The sequence below is a fragment of the Phascolarctos cinereus genome, unplaced genomic scaffold, assembly GCF_003287225.1.
Source record: "Phascolarctos cinereus isolate Bilbo 61053 unplaced genomic scaffold, phaCin_HiC Scaffold_726;HRSCAF=1367, whole genome shotgun sequence".
In the NCBI taxonomy this organism is placed as follows: domain Eukaryota; kingdom Metazoa; phylum Chordata; class Mammalia; order Diprotodontia; family Phascolarctidae; genus Phascolarctos; species Phascolarctos cinereus.
In genome coordinates, this window is record NW_027556098.1 from 193,134,493 (window position 1) to 193,156,134 (window position 21,642).

A 21,642-nucleotide genomic window follows, 5' to 3' on the forward strand; every position below is an offset into this window, starting at 1 on the left:
AATCCCAGTACTGACATTTGTTATATGATGCTGGGGAAGTCTTTAATCATCTTGGGTCTTAATTTCCTAATATGTAAAATGATGGGATTAGATTCAAGATAAGGGATCCATCACCCAAATACCAAGATCACTTAGAAGCTGACAGGACCTTTCTTGGATTACAAAATTAAGATTTTTAGCTCAAGCTCCTGGGATCATCATTCTAGGAACAGAAACTTTTGGGAAAAAAAAAGGTAAGAGTGGTTTTTGTAAGATTTTGAAAATACTCTCCATGCCAAATAAAATAAGTGGTAATAACAGCATTTAGAAGTATATTTTTTAAAAATCCCCCAAGTCCTATATTGCTTGTGTATGAACTAGACCCTAATGAGCTAGGATAGCTGAAGTCTGGCATTTGCCAACATCCCAAATGGCCTAGTTTTGAACTCCTTAGCAGGAGGAGCATAAGGGCCACAAAACTGGAGAAAAGCCTAGTTAGTTTCCCCCATCTTTCCTGTATTTTACTGTACATAGTCTTTGAATAAGGAAATTTTCCAGGAAAATCACTGCTCTTTTTATCCTATACTCTCCATCCCATTAATCCCTATTTCAGGTAACGAGACTTGCTTATTAAAATGAATTCATGTTTAAGTTTGGTATAAAGGAGTACATACATTCATAAAAGTTAATAATTTATTCCTGTACTACATTACCCAATTAAATATTTCAAAAAGCTTTATATTATAAACTCACATCATGTTTAAAAACAAAAGATTGCATGTGGTGTGAAAAAATTCCCGTATATGGTATGAATGGCATGGGAACTCAGCATATGCATTTCATGATAACAAGAATTTTAAACTTCTGCTTCACTACTAGCAGATATTTCAATGACATGTCTGGCCATGGTGCCAAACATACCCCAAACTACATACATGTATAGAATTCAAACTGGAGTTAATTCATACCCCTGGGCATATAAGTCTAGGTCTCAGCTTTCCAGGATGTTGTTCTAACAGTCATAGAGCAAAACTTCCAAGGGTCTTTCTTTGTCTTGGTCTCATGGAACACGGCAGAGTGTGGTCAGTGATGGTAACTTCCAGCAGGTAGCTGCTGGTACCTAAACTTTGTTAACTCTCAACTATCTCCCTATTCCCTTTTTCCACAGGAATGGAAACCTCTTTTAAAATAGATTTTGAGCAACTGAATGAGTCAAGTCCTGAGGCTTAGGAAAGAATGATCTCCCACAGGGAGATCCTCCTCATGGTCAGAGCAGATTCCACAGAAGTTCTGGAGTGTGCTCATTGCAATATATCTTTCAGGTTGTGGCTAAAGGTAGGTATAAGTCTCTATGCTTGGCCACTACAAGCACAAGAGCTATTAACTACTTTTAGGGCCTTGCCTTGAACAAGCAATTGAGGTTAATAATGTGAAGAGTAGTTCCAGTCTTTAAAAAAAAAAGCTTTCTGGATTGGCCAATTGAATGCTGGGCTCCCTCTTTATTCGCAGTTCTGGTAGACTAGCTCTGCTCCTTCTCCAATCTTGCAAACCCAACCGTGGGGACCACTTCCAGGAAGGGGACAATCTGGCTAAAATTAAGGCTTGCCTGCTTCTTAAATAAGATAGGCCACAAACTTCTTATTCTTTTTACATGCTGAAAACTATAAAATGAGTGCTTCAGGGCAATTTCAAATTGGACTCAAATGTCTATTACGTGTGTGTGTGTGCGCACACGTGTGTGTGAGAGACGTATCCATCTTCTTGCTAAATTTGTGACTTCTTCAATCAAGAGTCCCTAGAAGAAAATCTTAACTCCCACTCAATGTTAAAGATAGTATATCCCCCTGCAACCTTGGACTAAAGAACTCTAAGGAGACAGTGACGGAAAGCCAAGGGAAAAGCTGAACCCAGTAAAGTCAAACATCACCATCCTGAGAATTCTACAGTTTTAAAAAAGTGACCAAAAGCTATGTGAACTTTGATTGATAAGAATCTTTCGTTCTATCATATCTGAAGCAAAGGACAAATCTCTACTGGAGAAAAAGCATTACCGAATTTTTCTAATTGGTTAAGAAAATGTCATATGAAAACATTCCACAAGGAGTTTGAGACTAAGTATTTCATCTATAGGAGATGAATGCAGTATGGTTTGTAAAGTTTCAACGATACTATGATAGGATATTTGTGCAAAAAATGTGTGTGTGTGTGTGTATGTATGTGTGTGTGTGCATGTGTATATCACACACATATGTAGCAATGATAGCCTTATTTTTTTTATAATATAAGAAATGACTTGAAAATAATGAGGTATTTAGTTGTTAGTTTTGAATTTAAGTAAACCAATGAAAAACTTGAATTCTCCTGTCATTTTGGGCTTAAGTACATTTATGCCTATATTTCTACTCCACAATTCAGAGATCCTCACTTAACCTAACTGAAAGAATTTTGATATATCAGACTATCCATACATCAACAAGTAAAAATGACTTAAAGAAACTCTTCATGTAAATAGTTCTTTCTATCTAAAAACGAAAAAGAAAACTAATATTTTCAATGAACATTTCTGGTTTATAAAGATAAGTGAAAAATCAGTTACACTGAAAACATAAAGTAAACTTTGTGAAGTTTTTTTTTTGTGCGCACACATTACATCAGGCACAAAACAGAGGAAACAGTTTGAAATACAAAGTATGATTATAACATAGGAATACCAAAAAGCACCGAATTAGAACAATTTTATTATTTAACATAATACCAATTTATATACATCATCTCCCCAAATTAAGAAACTCTTTAATTCCAAGCATAGTTTCCAAATTGAGAACTTTAGTGTAAATTTGAAAAAAAAAATCCTACAGATTAATAACACAAACCCACTTTAATCCGTGCATAAAATATGCAAGCTGTACCAATCACCTCTCTTATACACAAAAGTGTATTATAAATAACTTTCAAAAAAAAAAAAGGTCTTGAATGCTTTATTGCACATCATAAGGACATATGCCAATATCTGAAAAGGCTTTCACCCTTCACTTAACTGTTTAAATAGCTACCTGAAATTTGGTGATAATAGCGCTCTGCAGGCATTAGCATGATGTAGACTCATCTAATGTTAACTGAAAACAAAGGAATATGCATCAGAGAAAAATATATTTTCACTGCACTGCTTTGGAAAATGACAGGAAATCTACTGTCACTTCTTTTAAAATAAGAATATGAGCTTTCTACAACTTAAAGCCATTACAAATAATCTGAATAAAATTCCAAAGTCCTTTCTAAATACCAGATTTTCTTCTTCAAATAGAAACCATATGCATGGACTTTCTTTGCAGTCTTACATTCCTTCTACCTCATGGAAATAGTCCTTCTTGCACTACGTTCTATTAATGATCAGATTACACAGCTCTTAATAATGCTGTTTACTATGAGTTACCATTTTTGTTTTCAACATTCCCAGTCCAAGAGTTAGCCAGCTCTTAGCACTAGTGAAAATGCCTGAAGGCAATGTGTTGAGGGGGAAAACATCCAAGTAAGGTTTCATTCTCCTTCACAGTAGGACCTTGATCTACCTTTTAAGTCAGGTTTCTATGCTAACACATTAATATTTTATCAGTCACACGTCAATTTACAGAATGTAGTACTAGCTGGTGAATGACTAAAATAAGAATACAAACATTGTTACTTTCTAAAATCCTGTCACTGGACAATTTGCATTTCAGGGGTTAAAACTGCTCCAGTAAGAAAAGATTTAAAGGTTGATTAGTCAAAATATTTTGCCAAAGGTCTCTAACACTACTAGCCACTGGCAATCCCCAAGTGGACAACTCTGTCTCTCCCCAATCCCCGCCCCCAATAAAACCCTAAAATTGCACTATGACAAAAAAAGAGTCCGTGAGAGACCCAAGAGCAGGACTGCAGTTAAGGTACAGCCACTTCGAGGAGACGGTTGTTTTTTCGCTTGCAGGTTGGGACGCTGCCATTTTTTTGGTTGCCCTGTATAAACTTCACACATACTTTGTCCTGCCTGAATTGAACCAGGAACCTAGGAGAGACAAGAAAACTGGTAAGTAAAGCACACAAGCAGAAAACAGATTATGCTAAACAATGATTTAAAAACAAACACCCTGGTCACAACCCTGGATAAAGTGAATAATTTCTCTCATGTCATTAGCACCCTGTCCTCCACCAGTACTACTGATATGACATTATCATCAGCTTTATCTTTAATGAAAATGACGCATATTAGCTTATTTCATATATATGATGTCATTCTGACGCCAGAAGGTCTAGGGATGATTATTCATCATTATATAACATACAAAATACGTTGTGTTTCTCTGTGGTTTTTTTTTTTAATTTCACACAGGTACAATTCATCAAAAATAGTGAAGGTTGGCATTTTACAAATGTTCAGTGACTGATTCATAGGCATAATACACAAATACATAAAGAGGCAGTTAGGTGGCACAGTGGAAAGAGTGTCAGAGCCTGGAGTCAAGAAAACATGAGTTCAAACCTGGCCTCAAGACACTTACTAGCTGTATGACCCTGGGCAAGTCCCTTGGCCCTGTCTGCCTCAGTTTCATCATCTGTCAAATGAGCTGGAGAAGGAAATGGCAAACCACACCAGTTTCTTTGCCACTAAAACCCCAAATGGGGTCCCAAAGAATCAGACACAACTGAAATGACTGAACAACTATGATTCTATTTAGCAGGTAAGTGCCAGTGAACTGCTTGAGGAACATAAAGGTTATATGACTCACAGAGACCTGCACAGCTAGTATCAGAGGCTCATAAATTTAAGAGCTAGAAAGAAATACAAGGCTGTCTATTCGGATCCTTTAATTCTACTGATGAAGAAAATGAGGCCAAGAGAAGACAAGGTGACTACAGTTTTGGGTCATCTGGACCTAGTAAGTGGCAGAGCTGGAATCTGAACCCAGCTCCTCTGACTCCAAATCATGTCTTCCTACCACTGTATCACAATGAGCCCCAACCGGGATCTGAAACCCAGCACTTCCTGACTCCAAGCCCTACGCTCTGTACACTATGCAAGACAGTTTCTAAAGGCACAAGGCAGAGTTAAATTTGATAGTATCTCCTGTGTGTTTCTTATGGAGCAGTTGTATAAATGTTACTGGTGTAAGTATACAGAAAGTAAATTGACACATCCACTGAGAAATCCATAGCAACAAATAAGATGCAAACAGTTCCGATATTTTTAAGCTAAGCCTCAGTTTCAAAGGCTGGACGACCCAATTCTTTCAGACATTACATACTAGGATGAAATTTGATATGCCAGGCTTTAGCTCAGCCTTAATTTAAAAATATACCACTTCCTGTGATTTTGAATGGCTTGGAGTTTTTTTAAAGCCAAGAGTGTAAGAAGGAAGCGTTTTATTCTCACACATAATTCTGTACTACTCTTCCTGAAAGGGGTGGGGTGAGGGTGGGTGAACAATCTTTTAAAGTTCAATTAAAATACTGAAAGCAATTAATTGACATCATAGACATCAATACATTTTCATTTTTAAGGAATACTTTCAGGGAACTTTCTGCTTACATCTAGGTGGGATGGACTGAAATGAACACCAAGATCTCTTTCCAGCTCTGAGGTTCTATGAAATACATGGATGCCAACTGCTTTTTCCCAATGTGCTTTCAGCACATGACCCCTTAAGAAGAGTGTATGAATTCTGGCAGGACTATAAGGAAATATAAGGATATATCCAATCTATGGAGTCTTCCATGTACCACTTCAAAAGGCTCTCTCAGCAGATCAATGCTATGAATTGTACGTTTCCAATAAATATGTGTGTGTGTGTGTGTGTGTGTGTGTGTGTGTGTGTGTGTGTGTGTGTGGCTGGCTGCTAGGTGGTACTGCAGACACAGCACTTGGCTGGGAACCAGAAAGACTCATTTTCCTGAGTTCAAATCCAGCCTCAGACACTTCCTAGCTGTGTGACCCCAATCAAGTCACTTAACTGTTTGCCTCAGTTTCCTCATCTGTAAAATAAGCTAGAGAATGAAATGGCAAACTACTCTAGTACCTTTGCTAAGAAAACCCCAGACAAGTTCATAGAAAGTCAGACGTGGTTGAAATGACTGAACAACAATAAAATATATACAGGCCCATAGTTGTTTGAATTAGTAACAGTTACAAAAATGTAGATTTCCATGCAAAATTCATGAATCCTTAAAATCACTTAAAATACTTGGGGCTTAAAATAAACTCATTCTGAGTACCACTATATACTCACAGGTTAGATGGAAAAGAAATATTCTGTAGCTCCAGAGAAACTCAGGTGGCCGTGGCAGTTGGGTGTCTGCCTGCTCTAACTATCCGTAGCCTTCCCTTGTCTCATCCAACGTCTACTTATAGAGACGACAACAGTGTAATAAGAGGTAGACTCGCCTTATGCCATTCTCCCTGTAATTTGCCAAACCCATTGCTCAATAATGGTTACAGAAATGAGTGGTGTTGGAAATAGCTGCTTCTACTTCCAAAAAAGATACTGAGTCCAAACCCTAAGAATGTCTGTCTACAAAACCAATGATAAAGTGGAAATAAATCCACTTGAGACTGAAAAACACAGTGCTGTTCTAGGATACTTGTCCCATCAGTGGCTTTTTGGCAAATTTCTGCTTAAATCTGAAACACCTTCTAGATGGATCTACTAAATCTGTAACATAAGGCCACAGAAATAGATGGCCTTCAGAAAGGCCCAGGAGAAACATGAGGATCTTCACTGCTCTTTCCTTTTTACGAAATGTTTCCTCAGGGAAAAAATAATTCAAAAATTGGTTTTTTTTAGGACTTAAATAATAAAAACAGGCATTTACAAGTATTTTAAAGTGTGCAAAGAGCTTTTTCTTTTCTTTTAAAAAAAATTTTTTTTCAAGGCAGTTGGGGTTAAGTGACTTGCCCAGGGTCACACAGCTAAAAGCATCAAGTGTTTGGTCTGAGGCCAAATCTGAACTCAGGTCCTCCTGAGTTCAGGGCCAGTGCTCTATCCACTGGGCCACCTAGCTGCCCCAGCTTTTTCTTTATTGTTGCATTTGATCCTACGTGCAAGTGATACACCAGGACGCCAAAAATAAAAGTGAAACAGTTCCTGTTGGGGGTGGGGGGTTATATTTTATACCATAGGCAGTGGGGTGACCACTGAAAAAATTTTAGTAGAAGGGCTCCACAGACAGAACTTTGCATTAGAAAGGTTCTTTTGGCAATGGTGTGAAGAATTAGTGAAGAGAAAAACTAGAGATGGACCAAGTTAGAGACCACTATAATAGTCCAGGGCAAGAAATAATGAGAGCCTGAATTAGGGTAGCTAGTAAGAATAGTAATTCCATCCACTAACAACTACTGTATTTACTGGAAATGATACATATAAATCACTTTGAAGAAGCTTAAGTGCCTTATTATCATTGCTATTATTACTAATGATGACAATATACAGTCCTATTCTAGACTCTGAGGTGACATGGACGGATCTATACCTTCCTCTGATTTTAATTTTCTTTCACATTTGATAGATGTTCATGTTGTACAGAATAAAGTACTTAGCTCTCGGGGGGACGAGCTGATACAAAAGATGATGAACATAGTACTTTAAGGTTTGCAATGCATTTTACATCCATCATCTTTAGATCCTCGCACAATCCCATTTTGCAGATAAAGACGTGAGGTTAAAAAGACTGAATGATTTGCTAGTGCAGAGGCAGGATATAAACTCAGGTTTATCTGACTCCTACATCCAACACTGTGTCTACTATACCTTCTAGCAGTGCCTGAAAATATTAGAAGAAACGGTCTTTGTTCTAAATATACCTAGAATGTATGCAGAAAGCTCAATTGGATGTTAATGAAGCAGCCAGAGTCTCCTCCTTCCAGCCCTCTCTCTTTTTTGTAAGGAGAGGAGGCAAGTAAGGCAAACTACACATTCATCTCCTGGCCTATAACCGGCTCCAGTAGAGTACAATGAGAAAAGACATTAAAGATAGGGATTCTCAATGAAAAAAGTTTGAATCAAGTTCCCTATGCTTTCTTTATGTCCTAAGGGCAGGAAAGAGAAGGACATTACTTTAGAAAGATTTCCAGCAAAGGTTGAAACCCAAAGGGTTCTCTGGTCAGCTCTTAGCTAAGCTGAAAAAATAAATTAACCAGAACTTATTAAACCTTGAGCCCTGCGGTTAATTTAGATTAAATTGCTGCTGTGAAGAGTATGTACAGTGCACCTGTGTCCATGCACAAACATAGGCACAACAAACCACTTGCTGAATCAAGGTAAAAGTTAAAATAGGGATTAGCATCTGTTATTTCATTAGTATAAGGAATTCCTCAATGAGGAAAATTACCCAGGCAAGTTGGCATCTTCTCTACAACTAACAGTCTTAGAGAATAACCTGGGGGTTAAATGTTCAGGGCAACACAAAAATTAAAACTGTAGATCAAATTTTTTTTTAAATACATCTATATACTTACTAAAATAGAAGTCTTTTGACATTTCAACACTGTTCCCACAAGTAAAAAAAAAAGAACTTTCAAATGAATAAAAAGTTTCCAGTTTCACTTGGTGATGAGTATTGCCAATATTTAATTCTCAGTTATAAAATGTTACTTATTTAGATTAATATAACCACTAGCAATAAAAAAATAGATTTTGGAAAAAAGGATGTAGTTTGGAAATCTTAACTAAGAGAGAAGAAATAAAGGAAAATCATCTACCAAGAGTAAAACAAACATACTCATCTGAAATTTCAATGTTGAGTTTCTGCTTGGTTTGGCTTAGCGTGGTCCGATAGAGCTTGGTGGCCATTTCAATCAGGTGGTCACTGCTGAAGAGAAAATCCCCTTTACTAGCTGCTCCTGAGCCCTGAGAGAGAGTGAATGAGAGTTTTTTAAAAAGGCATAATTAGAGAAAGCTACCAAAGAGATGTGACAGAGGTGATCATAAGGTATCTGGGTTCACTACAGAATTGAACAAAAGATAACAAAAATTACCATGTGAGTCAAGAAAGAACATTAGTGACAAAGAATCATCATCCTCATCCTCATCATTATCATAACAACAACAACAATGACTAACATTTATATAACACTATGTGCCAGGCACTGTGCTAAGTAAGTACTTTACAATAATTTTCTGATTTGATCCTCACAACAACTCTGGGAGGTAGGTGCTATTATTATCCTCATCTTGCAGATGAGGAAACTAAGGCAAATAGAGGTGAAATGACTTGCCCGGGGCCACACAGTTCTATCAAGTGTTTGTGGCTAAATTCCACTCAGGTCTTCCTGACTCCAGACTCAGAACACTAACCAATGAACCACCTAGTTGAAAGAGACAGAGAGTTTCTTTATGTTGAGTCAATGTCATTATAGCTTACTGGATAAACAACAGGGACACTGCACCTAGCGAAGGGATTCTTAATCACTTCTGTGTCATGGATCCCTTTGGCAGCCTGGTGAAGCTTATGAATTCCTTTCTCAGAATAATGTTTTAAAATACATACAATATATGAGATTACAATGGGAATCAATTATAGTGAAATAAAGATATAAATTTTTCTCCATCCAAGTTCAGGGATTCCTTATAATTTGGAAGTGTCTGTGGCACCCAGGTTAAGAACCTCTGAATTAAAAGATAAAAGGCACAGAATTCTCACACCTACAGGGCACTAGTAATTTTGTAACAGGTGCTTGGGCAGCTAGGTGGCACAGTGGATAGAGTTCTGGACTTGAAGTCAGGAAGACCAGAGTTTAAATCCAGCCTCAGACACTAACTGCATGACCCTTTGCAAGCCACTTAACCCTGTTTACCTCAATTTCCTCATTTGTCAAATGAGCTGGAGAAGGAAATGGCAAGCCACTCCAGTATCTTTGCCAAGAAAACTTCAAAATGGAGTCATGAAGAGTCAGACACAGCTGAAACAACTGAACAACAGACACTTAGGAACTGGTTTTTTAATTTGGAGCAGACTCAGGCCTCAGATACTCTTACATTTACAAAAACAGCATTTCTTCCAAGTTGTTCGAAGTGCTATAATGAGTTTACCTAGCATTCTCCTAAATGCCTTCCAAAGAACTCAGAAGTAATCATTACATCTGCAAAAGGGGAAGGCTAGGGCAGAAAGAATTATGAGTCAATATTACATGGGATAACATTCAGTGGTATTACTAGTTCCAGAATCCATGTTCTTAAAGGTCTAGGAGGAGAAGTACTAGTCAGTCATATGGCTTAAAACACAGCATGCCTGAAAAATTGTGATCGTGGTAAGGCTTTCTCTCTTTTCACTGCCTTCTTCCCATGTTCAACATTTGCTAATTGCATGTTGGCAAGGAAGAAAAAGATATGTGTTTGTGTGTGTGTGTGTGTATGTATTCACACAACTTCTATCCACTAATTGTACAAACACATGTAAGAAAAAATTATTCAATAAAGGAACAGTTAAGTGAACATATAATCAAACATGAGTTAAGCTGAGTAGTCATTAAATGACTGGAAAAGTCCACATCTGAGTTGTACAAGCTGGTTTCCATTCACTTCAAATGAGTAACTTGATAATGGCTAAATTCAGCATAAACCTCAAATTATACAATGAACCACATATGGAAGTCAGACCTTCCTACTTTTAAACAACCAGCTTAATAGCAGAAAACCTACTTAAAATTTACCTCTTTTAGGTGGACAGCAAAGAAACCATCATTTTGTGAGCTCATGGACACTTTTGTAACATCACCCAGAGGGACTTCGGATTTAATATGTCCAGACTTTTGATCAGCAAGAAGCAAATTATTATTCGTTAGAAGGAAAATCCTGGATGCACACTGAAGGGGAAAAAAAAAAGGCAAAATGAAAGACCAAGATGTAAATAGTAAAGGATTTGTAATAGTAATGGATTGGCAACAACTACCCACCTATTAAAAACCATAAGCAACAGTTATTTCCAGAACATAATTTGATTCCATAATACATTACTTTGCCTACAGATGTGTACATCTAGTGAACATGCTGCATTGAATGAGAGGCAACGTGATGTACTGGAAAAACCAATGAATGCAGAATCAGAGAACTGGGTTGTAGCCTCATCTCTACCATTAACTAGCTTGGGCAACTGACTTCAATTCCCTAGGACTCAGTTTTCTCACTTGCAGAAAAAGAAGGAATTATACGAAATGAATTCTAAGGTTTCTTAAAGCTTTAAAATTCTACCTTGTGTCAAAGTTTTCTTGGCTCTATCACATTATTCAATCTAATGTCACCAGGAAAAACAAAGTCATTGAATTCAGAGTTAGAAGGGACATTAAAGACTATAATCCTGTGGCTCTCAAAGAATAGTGTGCTGGTGTTAACCAGCAGGCTGGTAAGTTTTGGCTAGGTTTGTCACAAACGAGTCTCCCAACTCTTGTGAATTGGGCCATAATTCCTCCTGGCAAAGAATAATGCTATGCTGTGAATAAATAAAAAAAGTCTGAGTTCCAACTGTTCTACCATAACTCTGATGAAGAAGAGGAGGGTAGAGAAGGGAAGGGATTCCCCCAAATCATACTGGTCCCAAATCCCAGAGCCCTCTCCCCATCCTTCACAGTGATCCTGATGAAAGCCCAAGCAGAAATTTAAAACATTCATTAATATCTGGAAAAGCAGGGAAAAGCATTCTGCTTAATTCACATTTTTAGGTAAGTCTTCACTGTTGGTATTTTTACCTTCCCATTAGCTCGGTTAACTTTGTTCACAACTTCAGCAATGATAATTTTTTCTTCAATGGCATCTTTGAGTTTCTTATACTTGGGGTCTTTACTAATCTCCAGGTAAGCCCCTTGGAATGGCTGGCCAACACTACAACAATAAAAAAAAGGAAACAAAATATTTTAATGGTTTTAAATGGACGTCACACTGTTAGTGAACAGTCAGGTTCAATATGGAATTGAAACCTAACACTCCTATGGGAAGAGTGTGCCACCTTCATAAAAATGCAGACATTCAAATTTTTATATATTACAGTGTTTTATCACTTGCACCTGGTCCTCAATCCCAGCTAGAAACGCATATTAATTCTATTCACATTTATTTTTTCATGTTGCCATAGCATTTGCTGGCAATATCAATTTCTTTACCCCCACACCTCATGAGGCACTCAGCTGAGGAACATTACAGAGTAGGTACATGACACTGCATGAATAAAGAGTAGGTCCTTGTCATCTGCTCAAATGAAAAAGCCTTAACTGCAGCTGTTCCCAAAGCATTTATTAGCAGCTTTTCACAATGTGTAGTGATGGGAGAAAGGGTACAGATAATTACCACCACCTGACACAATGAAAAATTTAATTTTCAGTCTCCAAGAGGAAAAGAAATCAATAGGTGTTTCTGGGCATAGGAGTAGAATACTTGTTAGAGTAACTCCATGCAGAACAACTAATATGAAAGAAAACGACATGCCTTTCCTCACTCTAGATCTTTTAAATAAGGCTCTGAATAGGAAATACATGAGAAAAGTGCAATTCTATCCTCCTAGGACACATTAAGCCACTTTCACAGAACAAAATAGAAAGAGACACAAGCTGCCAGAAGGAAAATTTCAGTTTTTACTTTACATAACAACACATGAATTCTAACAACAAATAACTCAACAAATTCTGACAAAGCAAAATCATGTATTATTGATAAAATTATAGATTCAGAGTTAGAACCCTCAGAGACTATCTAGGCCAACTGTCTCATTCTACAGAGAAGGAAACTGACGCCCAGGGAGGTGAGATAACTTGTCCAATGAGACAAATAGTAAAGCCCAAAGGCAGAATTTGAACTCTACCCGGAGGCAGATCTTCTGATCATCTCCCTGCTCTTTCCACTGTTCCACTGACCCTCAGACATGAGCATCTTTACAAAAACCAAGAGCCCACAGCTGCGGGCAGGGCACTGGAAGCCTCGATCCGAGCTGAAGAGTTCTCATAATTGCAAATGAAATTCTCCATGAGAACTGGTTGGGAGATTAAGGAAGAAAATTCTCTATAGGAGGTTGTGAAACACTCCGTTCCCCAAGACGTGCAATGTCATGAAAAGTTTTAGGAGACAACCCAGTCATTCCATTCCTGTCAGTACTATGGACCAACAAACTTACCAACAACCAAATGACCAAGTATAAAGGCTTAGGTTCTTGTTATTGCCATTTTGGCAATTCAAAAGTTAAACCCCAAACTGAATTAATCAAAATGCTCCACAAATTCTACTAAGTAGTATTCTTAGCATTATTTGTTTCTAAATAACCACCTTCAGGAAAACTTCATCAAAAAATTCATTATCAATTTCCAAAGCATGTTAACAAAGAAAATAGCTTCCAAACAAGGACAAATACCCAATTTCCAATTTAAGTCATGATTTAAGTTACAATCCAGCTGTTCTTTATCATTATTTTTGCCATCTTTATTGTTCTAAAAGAATGTGTCTGATAACTTAGGGAAAATGCTGGAAGAGGAATAATATTTCAAGCAAACTGATCTGTGTAATTCTCTCCACGCAGACCTCCACAAAATGTAGAGCAATATATTTTCATTTTCAGGTGCTCTTTTTGGAGAAAATGATAAAATTGCCATTAACATATTTAAGACTTTACAAGGTACTTTTTTCTCGCAATCACCAAGTGAAAAATTATAGTATGCGGAAGAAAAATGACCGTTATGAGACACGGTTAGAAAAGTAGGGCAAGGCATCTAATGGTAGAAAAATGGCTTCTCTCTCTGCACCTGCAATTAGCAATCTGTTCCTTATTTATGACAGTGGTGGGCCTATTATATAGGGAATCAGCTAGCTGCACGTCAATTAAGTAATGCTCAATGAGTTAGCAGAGCTAAAGGGCACCATTTATGGGGGCTCAGCAACTCTCAAAAAGCTCCAAATTGATTCACTCTCCTAATTTCATCATGTAAGTGCAATTCTGACCAATTTCATAGATATTTTAAGGCAAGACAATCTGAACAATAATTACTGTAAAACAGCCAACAGAAATTGTATTTATTCCCTGGGAATCATGGAGAATGCCTCATAATCCAACACAAAGTATTCAATCTTGATGCTGAATAGCTCATGATAATTAGGAGTTTTAAAAGATGGGTCTTACCCAATTATTTTATACAGTGTTGAGCACGTTACCAACGCTACCTTCTGTATCATTTCACTAATGTACTGACATACATGCATATATATGTATGTAATAAATATTCTTATTTTTATGGTTAACAAATAATTCATGATATAAGGAAATAATTATTTGCTGCAGAACTAAAATATCCCTGGAATTATTGCCTCCACATCTATTTGTCAAACCTTTTTAATTAATTATTTCAGTGAGTAAAATAGAAACTACAGTACCTAGATGGGTATAAGGCCTTCTTGTCTTTGAAGAGTTCGCTGGCTTCCAGTTTCTCTTCATAGATAAGCTTCCGTTGATCTGTGAATTGGTCTCTGTATTTTTTACACTGCGAGGTAGCACATGAAAGAGAAAACCAGACGTGATGTTTTCTTGCTGGATTATCAATCACATTTAAATGGCATGGTAAGTAATCCAAACAACAACAACTATAGAGATAAACAACACAATGAAGTTTTGCTTTTAAGACCAATACGGCAATGGTGACAGGCACAGTACTCCAGTGAACAGAGGCTTGGCCTCGGAATCAGGAAGGTCTCAAGTCATTCTCTAAAACTATAAGTCATCCAATAGTTGCAGGAATCATGAAGAACAGTGGTCAGCCTTACTGGGAGTCAGGAAGATCTCAGGTCTTTTTCTAAAGCTATAAGTTGCCCAACAGTTGCAAACTTGCATTGGTAGAGGGAGATTTCTCTGTTGTTCAGTCATCTCAGTCGTATCCCACTCTTGGGGTTTTCTTGGAAAAGATACCGGAGTGGTTTACCATTTCTTTTTCCAGTGCATTTGACAGATGAAGAAACTGAGGCAAAAGGCTTAAGTAACTTGCACAGGGTCACATAACTTCTAAGGGTCTGAGGCCAGATTCGAACTCAGGAAGATGAGTCTTCCTGACCCCAGGTCCAGTGCTCTCTTCACTGTACCACCTAGCTGCCCCCTTATCCTGATACATAGGAGGCACCCTAAATGCACATTGCTATAGGGAGTTCCCTACACAGAAGAAATTAGAGATATTGCCTTCCCCTTTCCACCCCCCAAATTCTTAGTCTCTTGGAAAAAAAGTAATAAAACATAATTATTTCCCCCCGTCAAAATAACATAGTTTTTTTCTATACTATAGATATAGTCCTCTCTCTAGGCATGGTTCTAGGAGCACCATTTCCCCACTTTCAGATTCAGTTCACTCCAGTCATCAGTATTCTCTCATCTGTCATCAATAATGTGGGATTGATGCTGCATGCAGACATTGGACATGGTTGGGAGCTGTATTAGGAGCCTTGGGGACACTAGAGCTATGGAAATGCATATGGAAGTCTTCTTACATTTTAAATTATACCTGTGACACAGATGCCACCATGCAATTCATAAAGAAAGAGACTAACATTAGGTTGATGGCTCTTGGGAAGTTCACATATGGAGATAGGGGTACAGCTAGAAAGAGAAATCAGTCTAATTTTTTTTTTACATACTGTTGTAATCCTATCTATTCAGTTACTATCACTGCACTAATAATAATAATTCACATACAGGGATTTACAGTTTACAAAATGTTTCAGTCATAACAACCCAAGAAGACCTGGGATCCAATCTCAAATAAGACATGTACCATCTGTGTGATCCTGACCAAGTCCCTTAAACTCCTAGTGCCTCAGTTTCCTCATCTGTAAAATGAAGAGTTGGACCTGATGATCTCTAAGATTATGATCCTAGAGGGAAGTGACACAAGTATAGGATATGAAGGGACCATCAAGATTAGCTAGTGTGACACTGCTTTTACAGATAAATAAACGGAGGCCTCATAGTTTAAATGATTTACCCAAAGCAGGGATATGTTAGTAAATGTTTAACAACCAGTTCTCTGAAAAACAAACACAAACAAACAAAAAAAACCCAACTGAATAACAGTTTTAAGGTTAATCTGCATTATTAACATTTTCTCCATCGCTTTCTTAAGTCTAAACAACCAACAAAACAATAAATCAAGCTCCTGATTTGTAGCTTTTGCCAATTTCTGAGGTGTAAGTGCTCACACTGAAAATTCAACAGCTAGCTAGAGACAGAGAGCACGTGGCACAATGGATAGAGCACTGAGCTTAGAATTTGGAAGGCTCATCTTCATGAGTCTGTCAGGCCTCAGACACTTGCTAGTGGTGTGACCCTGTGCAAGTCACTTAACCCTGTTTGCCTCAGTTTCCTCATCTGTAAAATGAGCTGGAGAAGAAAATGGCAAACCACTTCGGTATCTTTGCCAAGAAAACCCCAAATGGGCTCACAAATGATTGAAATGACTCAACAACAACATTCTTGTATAAATGCAGCAGATTATGTCATTTCTCACACATGGTGACTAAAGAAGGCCTCTTCAAACACACGCTGCAGGCTCCTTTTTATTCACTCCCCATATCTCACCTTACCTTAGTGGACCTTTCTTACAAGAAACACTTCAGTTCCACAACACATTGTCAGATAAAGTGCAGACTCGAAAGGAGGTAATGTGGAAAGAGCCCTACCTAGGTTTGGAGTCAGCAGGCATGGATTAAAATCTTAAGTCTGCTATTTACAATCTGTGTGAGTAATTCGGGCAAGAGTCGGTTTCCTTATCTACAAAATGAGGCGGGGGAGACCTGAGAAGCCTCTGAGGTTGCTGCCAGCTTTACATTTACCTTCCGAGCACAAGATTATATAAAAATAGGCTTTTTGGATTAACTTCCTCCATTAGGAGGAAATTTACATAAATGCAAAGGACTTCAAAGTCTAGTTGCCTTTCTACGGCAGAGGTTTATAAATCCTATGATGTGACTTATACAATCTGAAAATCTTAAATGTGTCTTTTATGCCCATGGCCTTCCATGGTCTGAATATGTTCTAATTCGATGGCTTTGAGGCCCATATCATTCCTTTCCCCAGGCATATTCTTTGAACAATTGTATTCACTGAAAGCAAGTGGAACAGAAATGTTCCATCTATAACGCAGAAACCAATTCCTTAGCTAAAAACAGCTAGAAATAAAAAAGGGCAGGTTATAGTGAATGTGTAAAAAATTGTCTAATGTATGCATTTCCTCATGCCATGGGAATGTGGACAGGACTGATCAGTTTCTAGACTCTGTATTGTATGTATGGAATGGGTTGGGTGAGGAGGAGAGGTGGGAAGAGGTTCACTACCTATGACCTCATTGGTGGGAGGAAGCTCCAGCATGGAAGATGACTACACCAATACTTATCTGTAATCTACCTCCTGAAAGAGGTGCCTGGGGCACTCGCCTATAGTCACATACATCACAAGTTAGAGGTAGAAATGGAACCCATCTTCTTGACTCCAAGACACTCCATTTACTACCAGTAACCTTAATTCCTTACAGAAAGAAATTTTAAGAGTTAGCTTAATTATGAGGATTGCACAGGGAGCTTTAAAAGGCAGAGAAAAGAAAAAGTAACTCTCATGTTTGCAACTGGGTAGATTTTCACCATCTCCATAACAGCATCTAAGACAAACATGAATTAATTCAAATGCTTCATCCAATTTTTCCAGGTGTGCAGAATATTAACAGGCATGAAGACAATTAAACTGAAACCATCGCAACCCACCTGGGGAGGGGAGGGTATTTCTAATTAACAAGTAGCATAAGTCCTTACAATACCTACTCTTACCATCAGCTGGAATATATGGCTCCAGGGTAGCTGTCCAGACACTGCTGTGTCAGTGAATAAGCATTTATTAAAATACTTCTGCACAATGGGCACTCTGCTAAGTGCTGGGGATACACAGAAAATTGCAAGCACTGTCCTTGTCCTCAAGAAGCTCACAGTCTAACAGTCAGAAAGTTAATCCAGAAAGCCTATTTTTATATAATCTTGTGCTTGGAAGGTAAATGTAAAGGGGAGACGACATGTAAGTAAGTATGTACATACAAGACATACACAGGGTAAATGGGAGAAATTCTCAGAGAGAAGACACCAGGGTTAGGAGTGAGGGGTAAGTTATCACAGCAAGTCAAATATAAAGAACAAAAGGAAACAGTAGCCTAAGTCCTGAGACTTTCTCTGCAATTCTGGAAGGAAGATTTCTTACAAACATACTTTTAATATAAACTCAACAGACAGTCAAATTCTTAAAGTGGCAGCATACGGTACCGTACCCTCCACAAATGGAAAATCCTTTTTAGTTCCTTGTGAGTAGAATCCAAGAAGAGGTAAGGTCTTGCTGGCCAATTTTTGTCTATCGGGGATAAAGAGGGCATCTTATTTTTCATTTCCAAGAAGTATTTTTGCACCTGTGTTGGATTTAAGATGAGAAGTTAGATCATTTGCATTAACCAAGAAAATGCATAGCTTCATATAAAAAACACAGCCAAATCTTGATACAGTAGCTTCTATTTTGTTTGCTTACCTTCTGACTGAAATTCTTTAAGCCCTCCTTTAAACTTTACTGAATAGTTGTTTTAAGCATCCTTTACCAATCGGTTAAGGAACATTAGGGAAAGGATTTTATGAAGCCCAGGCTACTTCTTGATGATGCACTGATAACAGCATTGGACCATGGAGTCAGGAACACCTGAGTACAAATCCAGCCTCAGACACTCACTGGTTATACAACCTTGCACAAAGCACTTCACTCTTTGCCTCAGTTCCCTCAACCGTAAAATAAGGATAATAACAGCACCTATCCTTCAGGGTGGCTGTGAGACTCAAACGATATATTTGGAAAGTGCTCAATTAACACAGCGCCTTGCACACAGGTGACGTATAGAGCTTTATTCCTTTCCCTTCCCCTTGACCCTTCTGTATAGCCACACAGACCCCTCCTTTTCACTTGCTTCTCTCATCACATCCTTACCTTTGTCTTCCAACCCTCTACCTTAAGCTCATTAAGTTCTGTTGGCTAAGGCTAGTTTGTTTTCTATCTATTCTGTAAATATTTATACATAGGCATGTCTCTGATATAACACACAGGGATTATCTCACTTTTTGTCTTTGTATCATCAGAGTCTAGTCAACCGGTCAGTCAACAAGCAGTTATGTCCTTACTATGTTCCGGGTACTGCGCTAAGAGCTGGCAATACAAAGAAAGGCAAAAACACGCCCTTGAGTCAGAAGAGACAGCTCACGCAAACAGGGGAGAAAACATGTAAATACTAGCAGAATACAAGATATATACAGAGTAGACAGAAGATATATTCAGAGGAAAAGGCACCAGCTACTGGAGGGACTAGGGAAGGAAGGAAGAACTTCCCATAGAAGACATGATTTGAAAGGAGTCTGAGGAAGCCAGGACTCAGGTGAGGTGGGAGATTATTCCAAGTACAGGGGATGGCCAAAACAAAGATTCAGAGACAAGACATGGAATGTTGTGTGTGAGGAACTGTAAGTAGGTCAATTTATCTAGACTGTGCAGTAGTGTAAGAGACTAGAAATGTTTGTTTTTTCTTTTGATATATTTTCATACATATTTTACTTTTATGCTTAGGAACAGAAAGTACATATGGGTTGAACTCTGTATTGGTGAGGCAAGTAGCAAGATCATTGTCTTTATAGCAGAGGTCCATAAACTTGGTATACTTTATGATTTTCAAGACATTATTCTGAAAAGGGATCCGTTGACACCAGGCTGCCACAGGGATCTGGGACACAAGGGAATCTGTGCTCCACTTGTACTGACAAGTACAAGTTCCATGACAGCGGTGAACCCTTTGGGTATTTGTCATTTCATATTGATGATGAGAGGATGGTTGAACAATGTTATCTCTGTCCCTGCATCTACTAACCATCTTAACATTTATGTGGGACACACCATACTGCAACACAGCCGTGAAGGGTGCATTTTTGTCTTATCCAGTCAAATGCTTTTTTGGAATCTACCAGTGATAAACACAGCTGTAGCTCATTATCTGCATCTTTTAGTCAGCTGTGTGACTGAAGTGGGTGATCATGGCCAAAGAATTCATCATGGAGTGGCTAATCTTATGGTGGTAAGTCTCTCCATAATCTTGGTAGGCTGGTATTCAGACCACAGACAGAGGCTCTTGTAAGACTTTAAGTCACCTTGCCTATTACAATTTAAATTCTGCTACCAGAAGTTTCTTCTACAGATTCACAAGTTGAGCATTTACACAATTGTCTCGGTGCTTCTTCAGGCAAACAGCACCCTCAGAGCTTGAGGGGAATGACCTCAGGGACCATCTAGTCCAATATGTATCTGGAAAAAAAAAATGCCTCTCCAATAGACTCCACCAAGGGGCCATCTCAGCCCTTGCTTACAGACCTCAACTATGAAAGAATCTACTAACTTAAAACAGAACTCATTCCACTTTTGGCTAGTTCTAGCTATTAGGAAACATAGCCTTGTATCAAGCCTAAAGATACCTCCCTACAACTTTCCTTCATTTCTCACAGTTCAAACATCTGAGGCCAAGCAGAGAAAACATAATGGGTCTTCCATGAGGACAGCCCTTCAGACACCTAAAGGTAGCTATAGTGTCCCCTATCCTATGCCAAGCCTTTTTTTCTTGAGCCTAATATCCCCAATTCTTTCAACTGACTCTCATGGGCCATGATCTTAAGGCGTTTTACCATCCCAGCTGCCCTCTTCTGGGCATTGTCAAGGATTCTCCTAAACTGCTAACTAATTGACCAGGATAGAGCCGAGCAGAACTACCACTTCCCAGTCTTACAGATTATGCTTCCTAATGAACTCCAAGGATGACTAGCTTTTTTCCCTACCATATCAAACTGCAGACACACTGAAAGAAGGGAATATACATTTTTATACAGCATCTACTATGTGCCAGGGGACTGTGCTAAAAACTTGTGTTATGTTATTTGATCCTTACAACAACCATGTGGGGTAGGTGCTATTGTTATCCCCATTTTACTGTTGAGGAAAATGAGGCAGACAGAGGGTAGGTGACTTACCCAGGGTCACAGATCTATTAAGTGCCTGATGAGGGATCTGAACTCAGGTCTTTTTTCACTCCAAGTCCAGTCTCTATCCACTGCACCAGCAGTTGTCCACACACTGAGCTTGCATTTCAACAAAACATTTAAACCTTTGTCAGATGAACTACTGCTATCTAGCAGCACACCTCACCCCACCCTCCCCATTTTGCACCTGGGAAGTTGAATTTTTTAAAAATTCAAATGTAAAACTTTAGATTTATCTATTCTGAATTAATTTCACTAGATCAAGTTCAAACTAACATTTTAGCCTAAGATCTTGTGAATTCTGACTGACATCCAATGTTACTTATCTCCCACAGCTTTTTGTGACCTATAAATTTGAAAAGCAAACCACTAGAGCCTTTCTCCCAAATTATTGTTCAAAGTATTAAACAGAGCAAGAACATATCTGTGAGACACTCCATTAGAGACCTTCTTCTTGGATAACATCAAATTATTAATGACTCCTCATTTAACCATTCCTGAATCTATCTATCTGTACTATAGTCTGGCCAGAAGAATATTATTAAAAACTATTGTAACTAAACTTGGAACTAATGTACTTTATGCTCCCCAAAAC

General features: G+C 38.2%; 1 protein-coding gene across 5 annotated transcripts in view; it reads right to left on the reverse strand.

The window, feature by feature from the left end:
• Window positions 1–2,590: 2,590 nt before the first annotated feature.
• MYO1B (myosin IB) overlaps window positions 2,591–21,642 on the reverse strand; it is a 217,156-nt gene continuing 198,104 nt past the window's right edge. For all 5 annotated transcript variants that reach the window (XM_020993562.2, XM_020993560.2, XM_020993563.2 and 2 more), the window contains 6 exons: window positions 18,266–18,400; window positions 14,352–14,458; window positions 11,690–11,822; window positions 10,658–10,810; window positions 8,728–8,855; window positions 2,591–4,021 (listed from right to left, as the gene is read on the reverse strand). In XM_020993562.2, coding sequence (XP_020849221.1) covers window positions 3,898–4,021; window positions 8,728–8,855; window positions 10,658–10,810; window positions 11,690–11,822; window positions 14,352–14,458; window positions 18,266–18,400 — 780 coding nt within the window. In that variant the 3' untranslated portion in view covers window positions 2,591–3,897. The remainder of the gene's footprint in view (window positions 4,022–8,727; window positions 8,856–10,657; window positions 10,811–11,689; window positions 11,823–14,351; window positions 14,459–18,265; window positions 18,401–21,642) is intronic.